Source organism: Lytechinus pictus, chromosome 11 (genome assembly GCF_037042905.1).
Source record: "Lytechinus pictus isolate F3 Inbred chromosome 11, Lp3.0, whole genome shotgun sequence".
Classification (NCBI taxonomy): Eukaryota; Metazoa; Echinodermata; class Echinoidea; order Temnopleuroida; family Toxopneustidae; genus Lytechinus; species Lytechinus pictus.
In genome coordinates this window covers 23,264,120-23,287,187 of record NC_087255.1, presented here as the reverse complement: position 1 = coordinate 23,287,187, position 23,068 = coordinate 23,264,120, and the positions used below count along the sequence as shown (strand labels likewise).

General features: G+C 37.6%; 2 protein-coding genes across 7 annotated transcripts in view; both read right to left on the bottom strand.

Annotated features, from left to right (window-relative positions):
* Nucleotides 1-4,898: 4,898 nt before the first annotated feature.
* LOC135156041 (dynein light chain 1, cytoplasmic-like) lies at nt 4,899-5,207 on the bottom strand. The gene has a single exon (XM_064107060.1). The coding sequence runs from the start codon at nt 5,205-5,207 to the stop codon at nt 4,899-4,901; it is 309 nt and encodes a 102-aa protein (XP_063963130.1).
* A 2,406-nt stretch (nt 5,208-7,613) lies between these two features.
* LOC129271580 (probable ATP-dependent RNA helicase DDX4) overlaps nt 7,614-23,068 on the bottom strand; it is a 32,686-nt gene continuing 17,231 nt past the window's right edge. For all 6 annotated transcript variants that reach the window (XM_064107139.1, XM_064107141.1, XM_064107142.1 and 3 more), the window contains 8 exons: nt 22,636-22,656; nt 21,746-22,047; nt 20,821-21,105; nt 18,602-18,914; nt 17,541-17,640; nt 17,049-17,319; nt 16,327-16,431; nt 7,614-12,879 (listed from right to left, as the gene is read on the bottom strand). In XM_064107139.1, coding sequence (XP_063963209.1) covers nt 12,748-12,879; nt 16,327-16,431; nt 17,049-17,319; nt 17,541-17,640; nt 18,602-18,914; nt 20,821-21,105; nt 21,746-22,047; nt 22,636-22,656 — 1,529 coding nt within the window. In that variant the 3' untranslated portion in view covers nt 7,614-12,747. The remainder of the gene's footprint in view (nt 12,880-16,326; nt 16,432-17,048; nt 17,320-17,540; nt 17,641-18,601; nt 18,915-20,820; nt 21,106-21,745; nt 22,048-22,635; nt 22,657-23,068) is intronic.

Sequence of the window (23,068 nt, the reverse complement as noted above, 5' to 3'; positions counted from 1 at the left end):
CTTAAGCCCCAAGTTCACAAAAAATAAATTAGTCGTGCATTTTCTTTTGCGATAGATATCTACCCACGTTATTGGAAATGGTAGATGATATAAAATTTATTGTGAAATGAGAGTTACAATACTGTAGTAGTTTTAAAAGATTTTTCGGGACTTTTTTTGAGAACCTGGGAGAAAACCCCCCTAAATTTTCGACATGATGGCCACGATGCAATAGGATGAGAGGCTCACAAATGCAACAATCTCTGATCAATACAAGTTGGCAAAATCGAGGCATACTCTCGGAACGATTTCCGATGAAGAGAGAGAAAGAGAGAGAGAGGGGGGGGGGGAGTTAGAAGTAATGTAAAATGACAGGAACTGAGAAGAAATAAATCAGAGAGAATGGATAGAGGGGGATGGGGCGGGTATATACCTCGTAATCCAAATCGGGGAAAAGGAAGACGATACATATATCATTGAAATGAGAAGAACTAAGAGGGGAGGGGATATAGAAATACATTAGATATAGGAAAGGGAATGAAAGCGGTAGATAATAACCAGGGAAAGGGAAAACGAAAAAACAATCCCTTGGTACCGTTTTAAAATACATATATTTAAATACATGTAGACTACTACACTTTATATTGACAAATGCGCAATAACCCCCCCCCAAAAAAAAAAAAAAAAAAAAAAAAAAAAAAATCATCTGCCAGTCACATATAATGATTTCAGTAGCTTTCCATAGCCCCTGGTGCACTTTGAATCCCACCCCCCCCCCTGCGTTCTTTCATTCTCTCATCTTATTGCTATTATTTTTGTCTTCTTTATATTTCAAAGGAAATAAATAGAGAATAAAGCAATTTAGAACACCGTTTATCCTCTACTCTTTCGAAAATGAAAACGTCCTTGTAGTTCTTGATCTCGGCACTCCCCAAACAAAAGAAAGGCATGGCGGACGCTAAAACAAATCCCTTATAAAAAGAGCAGGGAACAAATAGCCAACGCCCTGAATAAAATGAAGATTAGTGATTTCGTCAGGATGACCTACTGCTTTTCGTATTTAGCAGTACAAAAAGCTCTTAGGAATACTGCTTTTCATATTACGACAGTAACATTTAAACAACGTAAATGTCTACTTGTTTATTGACAAACCATGCAGGCGCTTAAGAAATGGCAAGAACGTTTTCTTCTTGAGCATGACAGCACTTTATAAAAAAAGAAATACTTCCCCTTTTTGTATACGTTTCCTGAAGGGGAGGGGGTGGACTCCCGCCTCCTACCAACTCCAACACCCCTGTACTGTTTTAATTGAACGATTAAAAAGAAAGAGACAAAAAATGATACAAATTTTTCATGATTTATTTATTAATTTTGTTTTCGATTGTGAAAAAAACCAGAGCGGTTAAAAAATTAATAAAATGGAGGAACATAATAAAACACTTTTAATTTAGATGTTACAATTTAATTAGATGAAAATAATTTACTTTCTCTCATTGTGACGAACAGTAGTCGGTAGCATGGTTATTTTGGAGGGAAAAAGAAGATAAGAAAAATGAAACGTAGAACGAGACGAGGAGAGCGTTGGGAGGTATGATTTCAGATCCTCTATATAATTTGAAACTTATTTACACCCTTCACTCTTTGAAATTGCAACGGAAAACATATCGAATACTGGTATGTAATCTTCAGGAACAAAATTGTTTTTTTTTAATACAAACCCTAATTTATGAAAAGATACCAAAGACGATATTTAGTGAAACGTTGAGGCCACCGTCTTGAAGCCCCCCAAAAATCACAAAATAGTTTCGGACTTTCGTTGCGCGGCATCATCATCGCACTTGCAAGGGAAAATTCGCGCTTTTTTGTTCATTCTGGAAAATAAAGGTATATGGTATGCTGTGATTTCACCCAAAACGGATTATCGTTGTAATTATACACTTTGCAAATGATCTCTCTACAAGGAGGTAAAGAGACAATTCATGAGTAGCGGGACAATAGGCAATGAAAAAAAGCACTAGAGCAGACAACAAAGCGGTATCGATCGAACCCGACCTGTCCGCGCGTGCTGATTGCCCTTACGCATTTTTGTACACAGTGCCTATTGACTTGGGGGAAAAGCGAAGCTTTTACAAAATAACACGACTTTTTCCTCATAAATTTCTTAATTATTCTGTTGATTTGAGAAGCGAAACCTGTATTTCTAGAAAGAAAAATGTCTGATCTTTCATCTTTACATTTACTAAAAATCCTGAAAATACATCAGTTTGGCGCAATTAGCAATTGATTGGGAAAACACCGCCACAGATCCAAATACCAGCAATGTACCAAAACGGCTCCGCCGCAGGGAGAGGTATCGGGATTCGCGGGTCCGCACGCAAAGGGTTAAATATTTATTTCAAGTATGCAATTATTAAACCAACTAGTCAATCAGTCATCAAACCAACCAGCCATTTTAACCAATCACTCACCCAGTCATATGAATTACCAACCATCTAACTTACCAACCAACCAATCTAAATATTTAACCAACTAATCAGCAAAGCACTCGACAGTACCAGCCAATCACTCAAGTAACCAACCAAACAACAAAGCAAGCATCTAACTAACCATCCAAATAACCAACCAAACAATTAACCAACCATAAAACTGACAACCCATTCAACCAACCAAGCCTCTAACTAAAAAAAACCAACTAGCAATCCAAATAACCATTCACCAAACAACCAACCATAATACTGACCAACCAATCAACCAACCAAGCATCTAACTAACCAACTAATTATCAAGGTAACCAACATATCTACCAACCATAATACTGACCAACTAATCAACCAACCAAACATCTAACTAACCAACTAACCATCCAAATAACCAACTGATTAACCAATCATCTAAGAAACCACATCACAATCAATCAATAACCTAACTAACTAATCAACCAAGCATCCCTCTAACAAACCAACCAATAAACTAACCATCTGACTAACCAATCATCTTACTGCCAAATCAATCAACCAACAATCCAAACTATCAACCAACCATCCAATAACCTATCAATCAACCGACGAACCAATAACTAACCATCTGACAAAATAACTAAGCAACCAACCAACAATCTATCCGACCAACCAACCAATGAGACAACCACCTAACTAACCAACCAATCAATCACCTAATCATCTAATTAACCAATCGCCCAACCGTCAAACCAATCAAACAACTTTAACCACCCATCCACTCAACCAACCATTAAACTAACCTACAACTCGATAAAACATATAACTAACCATCCATTCTTCTAACTAATAAATTTCGTAGACGTGATGAGAAATATATCTCGAGATATATCTCGTCATGTCTACATTAATCAATTTATTTATTTTAACTAATAAATCAACCAACCAAACATCACTCTAACAAACAATCCCATCTAGTTGAGTAGTTGGATGGTCGGAAGATTGTTTATTCGACCAACAAAAATTAATAAACGATCCATTCTTCTAACAAAACACCTAGCCTATTGATCAACCAAAAAAGAAACTAATCACCAAATCACCTAACAATCCAATCAATCAATCAACCAATCAATCAATCACCTACACTCTAAAAACACAGTAAAATTTTACCCAATATTGGGTAAAAAGGAAACTTGCATGTTTGCTGTTTTTTACCCCATATTGGGCTCTTTCAACGCAACATTGCGTAAACTTTACTAAATATTGGGTATCTTTTTACCCAACCAACATGCAGGTTCCCATTTACCCAATATTGGGTAAACCTTTTTAGAGTGTAATCAATCAATCAATCAATCATTAAATCAACCGATCAACGATCAACCAATCAATCAATCAATCAATCAATCAATCAGTCAGTCAGTCAACCAATCGATCAATCAACCTGTCAACCAATCAATCAATCAATCAACCAACCAATAAAAATAAAATTAATATTTCGATTTTTCTTCAATCAATCACATACTGACAAACCAACGAAGCGTAGGATAGATTAATAAGCATTAAGGAATTAATCAGTTGACAGAGCAATCAATTTATTTATCAAATCAATCAATCAATCATATTGTACCAAAATAAGGTCTGGAATACATGCCTATGTGTTTTTGTGATCAACATCTTGGGTCTAGAATTTATCCTCATCATCAAACAATCATTCCATTGAGCAACCATGTACTCAATTAGTCAATAAAATAATCAATAATCGATCAAACTATTAAATAGTAACTATCAAACCCACCTCGACAATGTTACCAAAATAAGCAGAAGAAAGATTAATACTTTCATCATTTAGACAACGGTGAATTTTCAACTTTGCAAATCATTAAATCATTATCTGCTCATTGTCACCTTTAAAACCATTTTCTATACAGGCAACAATATTATCACGGCAATCATTATTTTGATGTCAAAAGTAAATTATCTAGAGCATATGTGACACGCAACAATGGCCCAAAATTGATTTATAGCTTTACCGAGGTCAGTCTTCATAACACTTCTTCATCCTATATAGCTGGAATATGTTTGAAACTACAGTATATAGTAGCACCACGAGATATATTTCTCAATTTTAGAATGAGTAATTTACATCCTATGCTATGTCAGATGAAATATATACATGTACATACACATGACATACATGGGAGATAGGTGTTGCTTAAAAATGAAATAGTTATTATCCGAAGATAATTTCACAGATTTTTTTTCGAAAAGATATCACTTAATGTTATTCCTAAATAAAATATATTCATGCAAGAATTGAGTTGATAAATTTTAATCATCATCTATTCTTATCTGACGACGACGCGAACTCCCGCTCGGTGATAACGACTTTGGGAACAAATTTCGCTGTGAATGTTGAATTCTGATCTAATCTAAAGAAACTATCAGAATTTGTCTTTTAAACTTCTATCCCGACTTGAAGAGAAGGAATGCTTTCTGACCGATGTAAAAATAAATGAAACTCTTTGTTTCGTGCGTGACGTAGCTGCCGAAGTTGCGCCCGACGATGCAGTGCCAAGTCGGTTCGTGGGTTTTATCGAACTCTTTCTTGATATGGGCGGCAATGTCCTTCTCGACGTTGAACTTCCCCATGGCGTCCTTAGCGATATCACAGGCAAGATCCTGGTCTTCGTCTGACATGTCTGCACTCTTAACGATGAGTTCGTCATTCTTGTTGCCTGCAGACCGAGATCCGCCGCCACCTCGACGATCCATCTAGAACGTGAAAGAAAATGCGATAGGACTGAAACCTTTTTTAATCATTTATTAAGAAAGCTTTTATAGATACAAATTTTAAGATTTTATCCATATCTCACTACATTTTTTATGTTCTCTGGATGAAATCTAAGCTCATGTTTACTAAAAACATCAGCCCAATATAAAAGGAAAGAATTTACTTTCCGTTTGGATTTGAAATTAAACGAAAAAGATGAAAAGAAACGATGAATTTGTAAAAAGAAGCACCCCCTCCCAAAAAAGTAAACAGAGCACAAAATAACGGACATAGATTTCGATATTTTCGAAAAATAACTTCCATTATATACTTGGTCTATAGAGATAAGGGTATAACTTACGATAGTGGAAATAGTTGTGAAAGATTGAAGCAAGAGACCTTCTTGAGAGATTCACTGCACTGGCATCTGATGCTGCTCTAGACAAGGATGGAGAATGCAAAGAAATGATTCGATACATCTACTATTATAGGCCTACGGCACAGAAGTCTCGTTCACACACCCACACGCATGCAGTTAAAAAGAAAGAAATGAAAACAAGCACATAAGTGGAGGAATCGAAAAAAGGGACGATATAGCAAGACGTCAAATAAAAGGAACAATGAAGAAGAAGATTTGGACTGTAACAACTAAAGAAGACAAATAAATAAATGTCATTCAAATTTTACGTCTTGCAATGCCGATGTCACATGTAGAATCAGGCGCAAATCTCAGAAGGGGGGAGATGGAATGGGGACCCATGCAACTTCCCAAATTTAATTTTGATTTGTTTGGAGGGGGTGATTTCTTGTAAAAAAAGCAACAAAGAAAGCACTGGAACATTATTCCCGTGAGTAGTGACTACCCTTCCTTTCTCCTACTTTTTTTTGTTAAAGCCCCACCCCCTGTATGAATCCGCCACTATGTAGTTTTGACTTTGCTGTTACTTCATCGGTGATTAAAAAAACAGGATTGTGGTGAAATCGTATCAATTTAGAAGACAAAAAATGTTGCAGATTTACAGAGGATCCATTCTTCCTTACGCATACAGGAGCAGCGCTGCGAGGGGCAACAGCTGGCGACCGCGCCCCCTATGATTTTAAGTAGGTCTAGTGAAAAGGGGAGGGAAAAAGGAAAATTTAGAAAGAAGAGGAAAGGCAGAAGAAATAATAAATAAAAATAGGATTTAGCGCACGTATCCACCTTGTTAGGTGTTCAAGGCGCTCCTATATTTATGATATTGCCCCTGCTAAACCTATTCTACGTTAATTTCTTGCTGAAGGAAAATCCGCTAAGACTGGGAATCGGACGCACGACCCTCAGATTGAAAGATGCGAGTCATAACCACAAGACCACGACGCCCCCGTTTTTTTTAAATTGTTAATTCTTTATTTTTTTCGATATCGATAGCTTTTAACAAGACATCGCAAACAAAAAATGACAAAGTTAACATAGTTTTTTCTTTAATTTTTGACAGACAATAATAAAGGAAGAATATAAGATACAGAAGAAGAGGGAGATGAGGGGGTGCGATGCATTTTTGGACATTTGTTTTCGATATCGATAGCTTTTAACAACACATCGCCAACAATGACAAACCTTATTGTTTCTTTCCTTTTTTTAACAGACAATAAGTCTTTATTTCATGACATCGTGACTTTTAACCAACTCCGGCCTTGAAGGCTTCAATAGTAGCTTTAAACAAGGTGTCAAATTTGACTAAAAGTCACTATATTTGACTTCGTCGTATCATTTTAATTTTTACGAGGGGGCGTCACAAATATTGTAGTAAGATTTGTGAAAATAAAGTAGGGTAGTCAGACTCCGTAGCTTACAACATCCTTCTGTCAGATTGATAGTGTCAAACCAAAACAAAACTACATTTCTATTGTACTTTTCCGAATAAATTTCTTTTCTCATTCAAGGACATACCTAGTAAAGCGAACTAGTTTTAGCTCGAATAAAGGTTAAGTCAAGGGAGTGTACATAGCCCGGGGAGGGGGTCATTTTCTTCTGATTTTCGAGGTACACGATTACACCAATATAATATATTCCCCTAACCCCATCACAGATCACGCACCCCCTCCCTCTCTCTCTAAGGTACACAATAGTGCAATAAGAATATGCCTCTTATTTTCTTCTAAACCCGGCTTCTCCCAAGACTTCTTGCCCCTCCTCCCTCGCTCCAACACTCTCTCCATCACATACATTCACACCCGTCTATCTTGAATTACAAGACCAACCCTTCCCCCTCGCCTCATCTCTCACACCCCCCTCATTCAAACCCACACAGATTATCTCTCTCACATGCATAAACACACCCTATCTCTCTCTCTTCTACCGCCCCACCCCCTCCCCTTTCCAAACATCATATTGATTCTCTTGCACTTAAACAAAAATCAAAGCAAAATTTATTCAATGCAAATGCATTTCTATTTATTTTATGTCAAAACTTTTGACAACTCATCAACGCGATGCGAACCAAATCACAGTATACAGGCTTATAGGTTCAAATTACATCTTTTTTTCTGACAAAACTTTTAGAGGCAAATTACTCTTTAGGATAAACTGGAATGATACAAGAGTAACTAATATCCACTAAAGTAAAGAATATGCGTCTATCTCATTAAATCATTTGATTTGACAATCAACTCTGATCTGCTTATGACCTACATGTACCTAGGCACTCTACCAAAATCTTTTACAGGGAATCCTTACTCATCAATGCTCTCATTCATCATCGACCAAAGTCACTGTGAAAGAAGCTTGGTGCCTTTCCATCCGGCTATAAAAGGCACTGGCAGGATTCCAGCATGAAGACCCTGCTCACACTTTCGGTAAAGTACCGTAGGCAATTGTTCAGCTGCTTTAGATTCCCTACCATCTTCTACCTGCCAAGGATCGATAAACTGGTAATAATGTCAATTCCCTTTACCATAAGACCATTTTACTAATCCATGTTTCCGACTAACACACAGTACTTTTCACGTTCTTTGCATAACACAAACTGCTAAATGAATAACTTCGGCAGATACTTTTTCATTATACAGACCCTCGCGTTTCAATTTGTTCATTCACGAGGAGAAATTGCGTCCAGTATGGATGTTTCCTCCACACGAGGGTAAGCTAATCTTTTAATTAGCACAGGTTTCCACTACTTCTAGCCCATTTTCTGTAAATTCTTCCAAATTGAAATTACCGGAAGAATTTCCACCACTCCTGACCCCCTGCCCCTCCATACTGTGGTAGGCCCATGGGCAAGAATGAGACGAGGGGGTTTCTTCAGACCGTCCTATACATGCTGCCTTTTTATGATGATGCTTCCTTCTTCCAGACCCGACTTCACCATGTCAGGTCCAGGATTGTCCACGGATATTCCTTTCAAATTCATCCTAGACTTGGACTGCTGCCTTTTCACAGACCCGACTTCACATGTCAGGTCCAGGATCCTCCATGGCCAAAATCTAGCAAATAATGTTAATTTCCAATTCATCTCTGATGACCAAGACCCCTACACTTGGGCTGCTGCCTTTTTCTAGTTGACAGTTTCTCTTCCCAGACCCGACTTCACATGTCAGGTCCAGGATCTTCTAAAACCAAGTCTCTGAATCCTCTAGACTTAAACAAGTGGTACCATGCAGTTTCTTTCATCAATAACAGCGTTCCTTCAACTCGACCTCTTGTTCATCCTCCCGAAATGTAAAGGTATCTTCTGGATGATACCAACAAGAACTAACCGTCTTCACAAAGAGAGCCAACAACCAATGTTATCTCTATTAACTTAAAACCCCAGAGATATAAAAGGACCTATGCTCTCGCAGAAGGTGTTGATTCAAAATACAATTCCATCCTCAGGTGTTCGAACAGATTTCGCCATAACAACAAGATAACCTCTACTACAAGCTACAAGACACCAAAGTATTTTCAATGCAGGTGCATGATACACCACAGAAACCAAATAACGATTTAGTTTTCTTTCTTCGATTGCTTGCAGCAGGCGTGCCCATCAGTTTGACTCAAATGGGCATGAAAAGTAGCAAGGTTTCAATGATATCAAAGTCTGAAGACTGACACCTCTGTCACAGTGTGACTGGCCAAGAGTTCCAAAGATTAAAGTGGAATTTGATCTGCAGGATAACATGCGCCTTTCGTAAGATTCATGTCATCCACCAAACGATTTCAAGGAAACATCTTATGATGTTCCATCACTTCTTGTGTACACCTACACAAATTTTTTGTTCTTTCGAATGCCACATATCAATGGACTAACTGGTTGGATATTGTTGAAATAAAATAATTGGAACTCAAGGATAACATTGAAGAACTCCACTAATTCCTCCACTAATTCCAATGAACTGGGATTACATGTCCCTCATTGGTGAAACCTTAACTGCAAATGCTGTCAAGGTAAAACCATTTAACCCATGAAAATATACACCCTCGTTCTTCCCCAAAAGAAAGCAAGGAGCTGATTCTTACCAGGAAAGCCTTAGCTTAATTAACCCCTCTTTTTCAAAGTATTTATCTACTAATTATTTGGCACTTAGGAACAAAAATGTTATGACTATATTCAGCCTTATAACCATAAAGGCAAGTACTGTTACAATACAATAGCACACTTAAGACTTCTTTTCATTGTGTAAGTATCTCAGAAATTCTGCTTCCACATAGCAACTTATTCCCAGAAGCAAGAGACTTGATCACTTTCCTCTTTGCAGAACACCTGAAATCCTGTTACATTACAGTCCATGATGCCACACTGAAACTCCAGCAATCTAGAGGAAGTAACACAATCCAGATTCAAACTATGTTATAATTCCAAGACTCTAATGATGCACAATGAAAAGATCAAGTGAAAATGGCCAGGAAGATGGTACGTACGAATCTAACATCCATTGCTGAGAAATCCACAAGGATGAGGTGTACGTTTCTCTTCTGGCCAACACCAGCAAACATACAAGATCCACAAACCTGTGAAGGGTATTATGGAAGTACAACAAAACAAAAATAATGTATAAAGCGCAAGGACAGGTTAATACGAAGTCTGCATCATGGACACAGACAGTTCTAAAGATGAGGAAATTGAAAGCCTTTATTCAATGAATGGTTGAGACTGCCAATGCGAACATCTATGCATAATGAATACATTGGTTGATTATGAAAAGTTAAAGTTACCACTACTTCATATTTCCCTGAGATATCGAAGAAGGAATGGCTGAGTTGCATAAACCACAAGAACATCCCCATAAACTCTTATCCTGAAAGGAATGGTATGGAGCCCCTAACCTAAGAAAGTGTCAGAACACCTCCATTTGAGAATCTACTAATCTAGAACATTGTAGGAGTACAGAAAAATTTAAGTCACAGGCAAATATTGTTTGGGACAGTCACCATTACAAATCTAATTACCCATGATATCACCGCTCAACACAAGTCATATGATTCACTTCAAAGGATTATGTCATTTCCAGGACTAACTACAATACTGTCCAAGCAAAGCATGATTTTTTTTTTGGTGGAAATCAACCAAGATCATGTATATACCCAGAGAACCTGATACACTGCTTCACACATTACGGAGACAATATCCAATGTGAAGAGGACATAGCTGCAGCTGCTTAATGGCCAATCCACATATGGCACTTAAGAGAAAAACAATTGGCAATGTAGAGGAGGTACTTTGACGAACAAACACATTGACGATTCCAGAGGAAGTCGCACTAAGGAAGACAAGGCATTGGCATTTCCAGTTGCTCCACTGAGTCTCTGTGGAAAGACTGGATTCAAGGTAACCTAAGAAAGTATTTGATGTGTTCCTCATTTGAAGGCATCTTTTGAGAAGCAGAAAGGCAGTAATCTCAACAATACCTTTCTGCCTCTCAAATTGGGCTTGGAGAACTGACGAAAAAGTTTTCAAAATGAAAACGGTAGGAGCAAGGAGTCAGAAATTGACGTCACTATGGACTTGTAACACACTATGCACTCAATTTCTACTGCCCAAGTACCTACATCAAGTTTGAAAACTCACTGGTATTGCAATCTCTAGTCATAAACATTTAGAGAAAACAGAATGGCCTATGGCCTTACCAACAAGTTTCCTCCAGTTCTTCCATAACCACTCTACTAATCAACAAGGGTTACAAAAGAACTGCCCAATCACAAATGATGTACTCATTTGGGGAATCCCCTGGTTATTTTCCAAAACACGCATACTTCCTAGGTTTGGACGGATTTCATTTTAATACAACCGTGGTGGTGGTTTGGGCTTCATTCCCTTTGCTTCTAGTCAATCTATCTTTTTTTTCTTTGGTCTTTTGTTGATCAGTCAGCAACCTAAGTGCACTGACCAGTCTAATCCTCTGACGCATTTTAACGGTCACTTCCCGTTTCTCATTGTACTTTTGTCGTGACTCTAAATGGTACATTTAGAGGACAAACAATATGGGTAACATAAAAACATAACAAGAATCTACCCTAGTGTCATATAAAAATAATGTAACATGATTTATAAACATAAGAATTAAACAATATGAAAGGTTATAATCAATGATCATCTGACTGTTCTATACTAATCTAATGAAAATGTTAATAAACTGTAGTGTTAATACTTATATGAAAGTGATGAAACTAATGGCAATTTGGTACTTATAAAGAATACAAATATCAAGGTTATACTTATGATGAAACATAATGCACTTCTTACAAGATATATCGCATATGCGTTGATATCCAATGATTGATGTCAGCATGCATAGTCTACGACAGGGTCAACCTCTTTCTCCTTGTGTATATTTCTTAATATCATCTGTATATCTAGCTTCTTGCTATTGAATTTACTACATGTAGCAAATACTATTGCCAATTTCAATGACTGTCAACGATGGTAATAATACACTATATGAGCTGTATTCCATAGATCAGTAGTAAAGACTACGAAAACTTCATGAATTTCATATTCTAGCTGTAACTGCTTTCAAAAGCCTTATTCTGTACATGCCTCCTTATTCCAACAACTGGTTTCAACACATTCTAATTGTTATCCTTATTAGATAAATCATCTCTACTACTGTAAAAAATCAACTTAAAAAAAAATCAAATAAATGCAATACGTCCATGCCATGGTGTTTTCCCTCCATCACTCACCAACATATGGGCCGTCATACAAATTTAAAAAAAAATGGACAAAACTGTCAACGATGAAACACTAATAAACAGTGCAGAGGCACAAACACATGATACAAGTTTTGTACTTGTAGAAAGATTTGCTTACATCCTTTTTCATGAACAAGTCTGGGGGAATATTCTTAAGCAATATTCCAAACAAAAGAGCTCTAATCCTCCTTGCTTTACATTTTCTGATTTTGGCTGGTGGCTGCCCTTTCAGGATCGAACATGTCCAAATGAATTGTTCTCTTTCACATCACTGCTTAACACAAATGTTTCTGAATAAATGTCCTCTTTGGGAAAGAATCTCATTTGAATGTCTCCTCCTGATCATCGCATTTACCAAACTTGGCAGATAATCCTCTGATCACCATGGCAACCTAATCCCATGATTCATCCACAGTTCCTCCGTCTCCTCCTCCTCCAGATCCCCACTCATCTCCACCGGAGTTACCACCAAAACTACTGCCGCCCCTGCCTCCTCCTCCTCCTCCTCCACCACGTCCACCAAACTGTAAAAAAAGAAAAAAGAAACAAGAATAATAGAGAGGAGCCGAAGTTTTTATTCATGTCAATCTTTTTTTATGCCTCCAATGAAATAGTTATCAGAATTCGCAAAATGGTTCTGTGACACAAAAACTTCTGAAAAAGCAAGGACATTTTCTTTCCTTTACCACTTTATCTCTCATTATCCACCTTCCACTTCCTAACGGTCCTCGAATCCATAGGTGCTATTGTGATGCAGCCTTTGCCATATGTGCTCTAAGGATTTGGAACACTCTCCCTCTTCATATTCATGACTCACTAACACTCTTTAATCAATAATAAATGTAATCCGGGGGGGGGGGGGGGGCGCTTCCATTGACGAGTGGATACCATACATGACCATGGGGTTTCGAAAAGCACCCTAAACAAGTATTTTCCATGTTCTGAAAATGCACCCCTAACAAGTATTGGCATGTGAAACCCTACCCTTAACGAGTATTGGAAACAAAACGGTACCATTGACAAGTATTCCCTGAATTAACCCCCCTAAACAAGTACAACGATATCTTAGTTGTTATGTCACGGACATGATCACAGATGTCGGCTTTACCTTTTCTTTCTTTGGGTTTAGTACCACCCCACACACTTTGCTCAAAGCAGACCCTAAACATGTAGTGATCAGGCAAAAAGTTCATCCTTTATAAAGTATTTTAGTCTTTTATACCTTCACAAATTGGACTGTAAACACGTAGTTTTCCAAACAAAATATATACCCTTATTTCATTATTTTAGTGTTTTTGACACCCTTATTATGTTACGTACTTAACGTGCCCCATCTTGAAAAAGAGATCCTTTTTACATGATTTTTTTTGCTCGAGCATGGTATCCACTCGCCAATGGAAGTGCCCCCCCCCCCCCCCCCCCGGATGTAATCACTAAGTAATCTCTTTAATCAATGATAAATCAGTCATTTTTGTTATCTGTTAGATTATTCCTTGTAATTTGAAAAATTATCCTTCATGTAGATTCAATTCTCTGACGTTTTCTATTTTGCAAATCATAGTCTCTGTTCACTTACTTTGAGTGGGCTTGAGTATATGTTATTTTGTATTTCACTACCCATATCTTTTAATCAACAGCATTTATTACTCAATTCTTCAACTGATATCTTTTTACTGTAACTAGCAATTAGAACAATGCGTATTAAGTACTTTACAATCTTATTGTTTTAGACATGTATTGTTATTCTAAATATGCATTGTAATTGACCAGTATCTGTTGTGATAAATGCGGTTGGGTGTGTAATTGGATTAGGAGGAAAAATCAATGACTGATATTGATTACACAAAGTGTCCTCTCAAAAACATTACAATTACAGATGAATGCCCTCCTATTATCATTTTCCTTCTTTTTTTTTGGACATTTCTTTCTTTCCTATTTTTATCTCAGCTGATTCATCTTATGATCTCAGTCGTGACAAAAATTGGCACGTGCATTACCCATGGCATATTCTACAAAACTATAAAATCAATTTCTGCGAAAATCTCATTGCTAATTAGTTATGCTAATTTATGCGTAAAATCAAAAGTTTGCTCTAACTAAATAATGCCCCTAGAATGCTAATTTTTGGTACAAAGACTCTATATAGGAATCTGATCAAATGTACTTTAAAAAATTTCAACATCGCATTTATTTTGTAATGTATTTTATTGTGTTATGCTTGTTGGATTTTTCTCTTTTTATTAAAATCAATTATTTGTTGGGGTGGACTCGTCCTTTAACTATATCCATAAACTTTCAGTTACGATGACAATTCAACAATTAGGTACAACATGGCCAAAGTTCATCGACCTTCGACCTTGGTCATGTGACCTGAAATTTGCACAGGATGTTCAGTGATACCTGATTACTCTTTTGTCCAAGTTTTATGAACTAGATCCATAAACTTTCAAAGTAACGATGGTAATTCAACAAATACCCCCAACATGGCCAAAGATCATTGACCCTAAATGACCTTTGACCTTGGTCATGTGACCTGAAATTTGCACATGATGTTCAGTGAATTGATTACTCTTATGTCCAAGTTTTATAAGCTAGCTCCATAAACATTAAAGATCCAGACCGGACCCGAAAATGAAATTGATAAATTATATACAAATCGAAAGCTTATAAGCTACTAAATACAGCAAGGTATGCTTTATGCATTTTCACCGCTTCCCAGCCGAGTATTTTGCTTGTGAATATTCCAATTATCGGGCTTCGAACCCCGCTTAGAAAATAAGCTTTATTGTGCTTTTCACCTGCCTCGAGACCGTGACGTCACGTTGTGTAAGAAGCGTCGTGATTCCATAGGTTTGTACACTGAAAAACTGGGTGATTTTTTGCTTTCCAGATAACGCATTTCATTCTCTTCACTTCTATCACAGAGGGATATCACATATATTTTTACCCACAAGCTTGAATTTATGAAATCTACAGTTTTGAACTAGTTATTGCCATATTTTATTTCCTGCTTATTTGGCGCAGATTTCAATTCTATCTGCATTTAGATTATGTATAACAACTTTTCCTGACATAGCAATTTAGGCCCAATAAGAGCCAAACAAAAAAATCACAAAAAAGGTAGTGAATAGTTGTAGGTTTACAACAATTTGAACAGTGAATAATTTTGAGTGCCATTTTCATCTGAAAACGAAAAAAAAAAATGGATTCATAACATGGAAATGGAAGAAAATACCCAATGCTTTTGTACACAAACCTATGGAATCACAACCCTCCTAACACAACGTGACGTCATCATTTTCAGGCGACGTGGGGGTGCTCAATCGAAGCGTACTTTGGAGGAGCAGTTTCTTTGATTTTTATTTAATATTTGTCAGAAATGGAAGGAGATATATGTAATATTTTTGGTATATTTGTATTGTATGAATCATTACCTTTATTTTGATATATGACTGTTTTTACACCGGTCAGGGTCTTTAAGGTTATGATGGAAATTCAACAAATACCCCCAACATGCCCAAAGTTCATTGACCCTCAATGACCTTTGACCTTGGTCATGTGACCTAAAACCAAGGCAGGATGTTCAGTAATACTTGATTACCCTTATGTGTAAGTTTCATGAATTAGATCCATATACTTTCGAAGTAATGATGGCATTTCAAAAACTTAACCTTAGGTTAAGATTTTGATATTGATTTCCCAACAAAGTCTAAGTTCATTGACCCTAAATTACCTTTGACCTTGGTCATGTGACCTGAAACCAAGGCAGGATGTCCAGTATTACTTGATAACCCTTATGCCCAAGTTTCATGAACTAGGTCCATATATTTATGTTATGATGTCATTTCAAAAACTTAACCTTTGGTTAAGATTTGATGTTGACGCCGCCGCCGCAGTCGGAAAAGCGACCCCTATAGTCTCGCTCTGCTATGCAGGCGAGACAAAAACTATAACGTAGGGGTTCTGCGTACCTTTCTGGTGTCACGGCCTCCGAAGCTTCCACCAGCATTACCATAGTATGTTCCGAGAGCTGATTCAGCTGCCTCCTCTAGGAACTCGGGTACATCTTGAGAAGCCTGTATGGTAAACAACACAATTACATATCCATCACAATAATATGCCTTACAAAGCTGTAATCGTACATCCCAATGGCATTATTATTTATAGTACGTTTGAAAAGAACAAATGACTGAACTATTTCGGTGTGATTATCTTTTGAATTTCAGGTTATATGTAGATTAGCTTATATTTGTAGCTTGTTATGTAAAAGAGACCTGATGCTGAGCTGACCCCATGAGCGTCTTTGGACGGTGTGCTCTACAAATCTACACTACTATTACTGCATTATTTTTCTCTTTTTTTATTTTTATTAAACAACATATAAAATAAAGTTTTCTTGTGAAATCTTAGATTTTTTAGGCATTGATGTAAGTAATTTGACCCTCAGTTACATGTATTTTGTTAAAATCGATTGAAATGTATTTACTAAGAATCAAGGTAGGTTATGAATTATTAATTCTGATAAATGAATGAAGTATTTCTAGTAATGTTATACAAGTTTTTGTGCATTTATGTTGGTATTCTGACCCATATACTTCATAATTTCTTAATCTAAGGCTTCCTATGATAAGTATTATCAAATATTTTGGTGAAAATGGGATAAGTTCTGCACGTTTCTTATGAAGTGACCTACATCAGCCAAGATCTTGATAAGAGCCCTGGCAATGTTAGAATCCTTCTCAGCATCATAGAAGCTAGTCGATCTTCCAGTGTTTCCAACACGACCGGTACGCCCAATACGATGCACATACTCGTCAATCTCCTTAGGCAGGTCATAGTTGACAACATGCTTGACCTTTGGGATGTCGAGACCTCTGGCAGCAACTGATGTAGCAACGAGGATTGGTGCACGGCCGATCTTGAATTCTCGCAAAGCTTCTTCACGCTCCTGCTGTTGACGGTCACTGGGGGGATAGATAACGGATCAAAAATTGTTATTTGTTTGGCATCACCTGGGACTGGGGGGCAAAAAACGAACTGAATCACATTCACTCCGGGTTATAAAGTGATATGCCTTCAATCAGCTGCCTGTGAATCATAGTTCTTTATGAACTTAGTTTCTTAATAAATTATTGAAAATTTTATCACCTTTTAAAAAAATCTAATAAAGTAATGGAAGACTTACCCATGTATACTTGTAGCATGGAAGTCAGACTGACTTAGAAGAGTAGCCAAGAAATCAGCATTCCTCTTCATCTCAACAAACACCAAGGTACGATCATCCTCTGAAAAAGATGAGAATTCAACCATGAAGATAATGATCGATTTATAATATACCCCAAGTCAAGGAGAGATACTACCCAAATCTAATGTTCTGATCCCTTTATAGGATTGCCTGACTGAGAACATCCTCTGCTCAATGTCAGAGGCAGTTCCTCCCACATCAACCTCTCCCATTTCTCAAACTACCCGACAGAGAGCACCCTCTGCTCGATGTCATAGGCAGCTCCTACCCTCCCCAAGTCAAGAAAAGATACTACCCAAATCTACATGTCTGATCCCTCAAGTTCTCCATCAGCCTCTCCAGCTTGTTAACCCTAAAAAGATAGGGGGGGGGGGGCTGATTCAGCCTTCCTTATGATCTTGGCCGCCAATCGCGGGAACGCGACGAATATCGACACGCGTGTTACCCACAGCATAATCTACAGAACAGTATGATCAAATTCTTCGAACAATCTCATTGCTAATTCTTGATTTATATGTAAATTAGAAAATTTGCTCCAATTAACTAAATAAGGCCCCTAAAATATGCTATCAAATTATTCACAGACTCTTTAGGGAATTTTTTTTTTGGGGGGGCTCCAAAATCAAGTTTTTTGAAAATAATTGGGAGTACTTTTATAACTTTCAGAGGCTTTTAAAAAAAATTTCGGGGGCTACCTTTCCACAATAATTGTCTTATGTTGAGTTTGGTTTACCAACGACCTCTTCCATGTACCTACTACCGGTACTATCCCCACGCCCATTCAGAACATCTCTCCAATGCATTACTATCCACAATATTGTTTGAGTCAGATCTTTGGCCAACTTTAAAAAAGATGGTCGCCCCAAAATAATTCTGCTTTGAAAATTCTAGGGGGACTTCAGGTTGTCAGAGAGGGCGACATCGCCCGCAGCCCTCATATATTTCCTACACTAGCTCCTTCTTTCCCCCGGACAGGAAAATATACTTGTAACAAAACCTACCGTTCTGATCCCTGAGGATCTCCATCAGCTTCTCCCGCTTCTCAAACTGCTTGACGGAGAGTACCCTCTGCTCGATGTCAGAGGCAGCTCCTCCCACCCTGCCGACAGTCAAGAAGAGATAGTCGTTGAGGTACATCCCAGCCTTCTCCTGGATCTCAGGGGGGAAGGTGGCACTGAACATCAGGGTTTGACGCTCACCCTTGGGAGGCATGTGCGGGTGGTCAATGAGCTTCTGGATCTCGGGACCAAAGCCCATGTCCACCATGCGGTCTGCCTCGTCAAGGATCAGATACTTCAGTTTACCTAGGCCAATCTACAGTGACAGGGAAAACAGCAAAAAACAAATGCTTGAAATACTGTTACATTGTGTACATGATAACCGACAGCTAGGGCATTAACCCTAATAACACTGGGGGGGGGGGGGGGGGGGGCTGATTCAGCCCCCCCCCCCTCGACATTTTTCGTGATAAATCCGCTTTTTTACCGCGTCGCTCACTGACTTTTTACATTCAAGTCTCACGCAACTTTTGAGACCAAATTTGCGACCCCCAGGCACGCGGTTTCGAAATTACGTAACATTTTGAAAGTGCATGCAGACCCAAAATTGAAAATTGCACAAAAACGTGAATTTGTGTACAAATCCAATGCAAATAGTCTTTTCAGCCAAAACTCATAAAATGTATCATTATTTTTCCTTTTACAGATTGAAATCAATTGATTCCATCTTATTTATGGTCAAAATAAAGTCCCTGACAATTTACATTGAAAAACCAATAAAAAACAGACAGTTGAAAACAAAGAAATACATAAGAAATTTAGAAAACAATAAAATACATAAGAAAATAAATGTGATTTTGAATTTTTTTAAGTACATTTGATCAGATTCATATAAAGTGTCTGTGTACCAAAATTTAGCATTTTAGGGGCATTATTTAGTTAATTAAAGCAAACTTTTGATTTTACGCATAATTTAGCATAATTAATTAGCAATGAGATTTTTCGAAGAATTTGATCTTGTAGTTTTGTAGATCATGCCATGGGTAACGCGCGTGCCAAGTTTTGTCGCGATCGCGCGATTGACGGCCGAGATCATAAGGGGGGGCTGAATCAGCCCCCCCCCCCAGTCTTCTTAGGCATCGAAATAGCCCAGTCTATTTAGGGTTAAACGGCATGAAAGGAAAAGTCCACCCCTAATAAAAGTTGATTTGAATAAAAGGAGAAAAATCCAACAAGCGTAACACTGAAAATTTAATCAAACTTGGGTGTAAGATAAGAGAGTTATGACATTTTAAAGTTTCGCTTAATTTCACAAAACAGTTATACGTACATCCTGGTCGGTATGCAAATGAGGGGACTGATGACGTCATCCACTCACTCTTTCTTTTGTATTTCATTATATGAAATATTCTAATTTTCTCCTCATTGTTCTATGAAACAAAGTTTTATTCCTCCATGAACATGTGGTATTTCCATTCTTTTAATGTTTTATGGTTCAGCAAAGTTAGTTCCTTAATGTTAAATCTGTAAAAATTGAAATTTTGTATAATTCAAAAAAAAAGAAAAAAAAAAGAAATAGTGAGTGATGGACATCATCGAATCTCTCATTTGCATGTTGCTGAGTTGTGCATATAACTGTTTTGTGAAACATAGGCGAAATTTTAAAATGTCATCACTTTCTTATTTTACATCCGATTTTGATGAAATTTTCAGTGTTATGCTTGTTTGATTTTTCTCTATTTATTCACATCAACATTTTTCTGGGGTGGACTTGACCTTTAAGAAAAAAACAAATAATGCCTAATATGTCTTTACCAGAAGTCTATTAGTAGCCGAGTTACTGTTATGCATTCAAGCATTTTAAAGGGAAAAAAAGACATACAATCATGGCAAGCTTGTGAACTACCATGGAATACTTCAGTTTGATCAGCTGATGAGCCATACATGATGGCATACTTTACAAAAATTGTTAGGTTACTTTTCTTTAATCAACGGGTTCCTGGTCTTGATCCGTTGACTTCTAACTTCTGGGGTTTACGTCTGCACCAAGTTCTTCTCATACCTATTAATTGCATAATACTCATTTAAGGGTGTCGTTTTGATAGAGCTCTTGCACCCACAATGAGCTTTGCATAACTTCATGTGATTTAATCCTAACCGGAAAAGGCTGGCCTGAAAACAGCATTGAATTCTGGGCAATTTAAGCTGCTGATTCAACTTACATGTCCTCTGCCAATGAAATCATGCATACGTCCAGGTGTTGCGACGAGGATTGAACATCCATTCTGAACTTCCCTGGTCTGATGCGCAACGCTGGTGCCGCCGTAAATCACCACGGGTCGCAGGCTAGTGTTGCGGCAGAACTTGCGTGCCTCGCTCTGGATCTGGCTGGCAAGCTCGCGGGTAGGCGACACGATGAGTGCGAGGGGTTCTTGAACCACGCTGAAGCAACTGACGCAGCCCAATTGAGTGATCATGTTGGTGATGATAGGGAGGAGGAAGGCCGCCTGGATGGAAATGAAAGTGGTCGTACAGTGTCATTGAGATTATCATTAACTTCACCATTGTGACGTAAATGCTGCATAGTTGAGGGTCCTGATAGAATCTGAAATATATTGGTAAACATTGCTACATTGACTAATCAATGTATTTCCACCAGCTTACTTAACAGACCAACTGGTTTTCATAGACAACGACTAAACCCATCTTAAAGAACTTTTGAAGAATGGAAAGACTACAAATTAATTCATGCAGCACAAAAGAATACAAAGGTGCACTGTAACCTTACAGTAGGTAGCTAAGTGTGATGCTGCCAGTTTCATGGGAAAAGTCTTAAGTGATTAAAGTTGAAACGGATATTAATCACATGACAATTTATATCTTATAGCCTTGTTGTGATCTGAAATTTGGCCGAAAATTGTATAACAGTTTCAAAATTTGAACACCTCAGAAATTGAAAACTTGGGGAGTGTTTCAACACATGTTTGTCTTGACAACTTTCCTTGGTTTTGACTGGCTGAGAAGCACTGTTACTATGGCAACTGTCGGATAAAACGTCTGTCAAGTCCTTTCGTGAAACGCTCCCATTATTATCATAGACTACAGTGTGAGTAGTAAAAAGGTTCATATGAAATTAAGTAAACCCACCGTCTTCCCGGAACCCGTTTGGGCGCATGCCATGAGATCAAGACCAGCGCCGATGATGGGTATAGCGTACTTCTGTACAGGTGTTGGCTTGGCATAACGGGCCTTGCGTACGTTTTCCAACACCGTCTCGTCTAGCCCCGCCTCCTCGAATGATCGTATATTTTTGGGCCCGTCCCGACCGCTGACTTCTACCGGGATATCATCATACCTGTTGAAGTTGATACCCTGCTGTGTGCTCATGTATATCTGTTCTTCTTCTTCGGAAGGGGGAGGAGGGACATAGGTGGACGCAGGTGGCTTGGCTGTAAATAAACAAATAGATCCATTTATTTATTCATTTATTTATATATTTATGTTGTGTTCTGTTTTGGCGATCCAGCCTGATAGGTTTTTTATGACCTTCGTGGAAAGCCTGCAATTGATTGTGTATCAACTCACACTCGATGTTTCTTTGCATTTTTATTTTATTTGCGAAATAAAGATTGAATTGATTTTATGTCTGCATATCCCATAAGGAGATTTTCAGATGGTTATATTAAGGCTGATTTTGAAAAATCACTCTGATCACTTGAACTCTTAATGAAGGAGAAATAATAGAGCAATACCTAGTAAGATAACACTTTTTTCTAACCACGATTCCATCAAGCCATACAAAATTTAGAGGGTTGAACGTATTTGGAAATCCTTGATTTAGATCGGCTGTTGCTCACACTTTCCATGGTATAAGTATAAAAGTAAATTTTATGCAACAGGTCTGTGTCACATACCCCTTTAGCTTCATTTTACACCCGCACAAATTAACAAACATATTGAACAGATTAACAAACATACCAAACAGATTAACAAACATATCAAACAGATTAATAAAGATATCAAACAGATTAACTCACCTTCTCCACCTTCACCTTCAGCTGCAGAAGTAAAAAATACAGAAACAAAAAAGATAAATAGCAAAATCTGTTTAACATGTGTACATTTCCATAATATGTTAATAAACAGAACATGTTTCAAGATTTACAACTCATCATCGGCCTAAGATCGGTAATTAGTATTTATACATTTGGGATCTCAGAAAAATTTGAAGGGTTAGTAGTTAGTAGCAGTAGTTACTAGATTACAAAGGTATGCGGAACGGGGTGAATTTAATATAAAAGAAGTGAAAGTAAAAACTATGTCAGTGAGAAGGGTGATGTCAGTGAGAAGGGTAGTGTTGATAAAATAGAAAGCATTATTACACACATCACACACAAGTCCAATGATTAAAGAAGAAAAAAAAGAAAAAAAAAAACATATTTGGTGAAATATCATTTTCTGACCATCTCA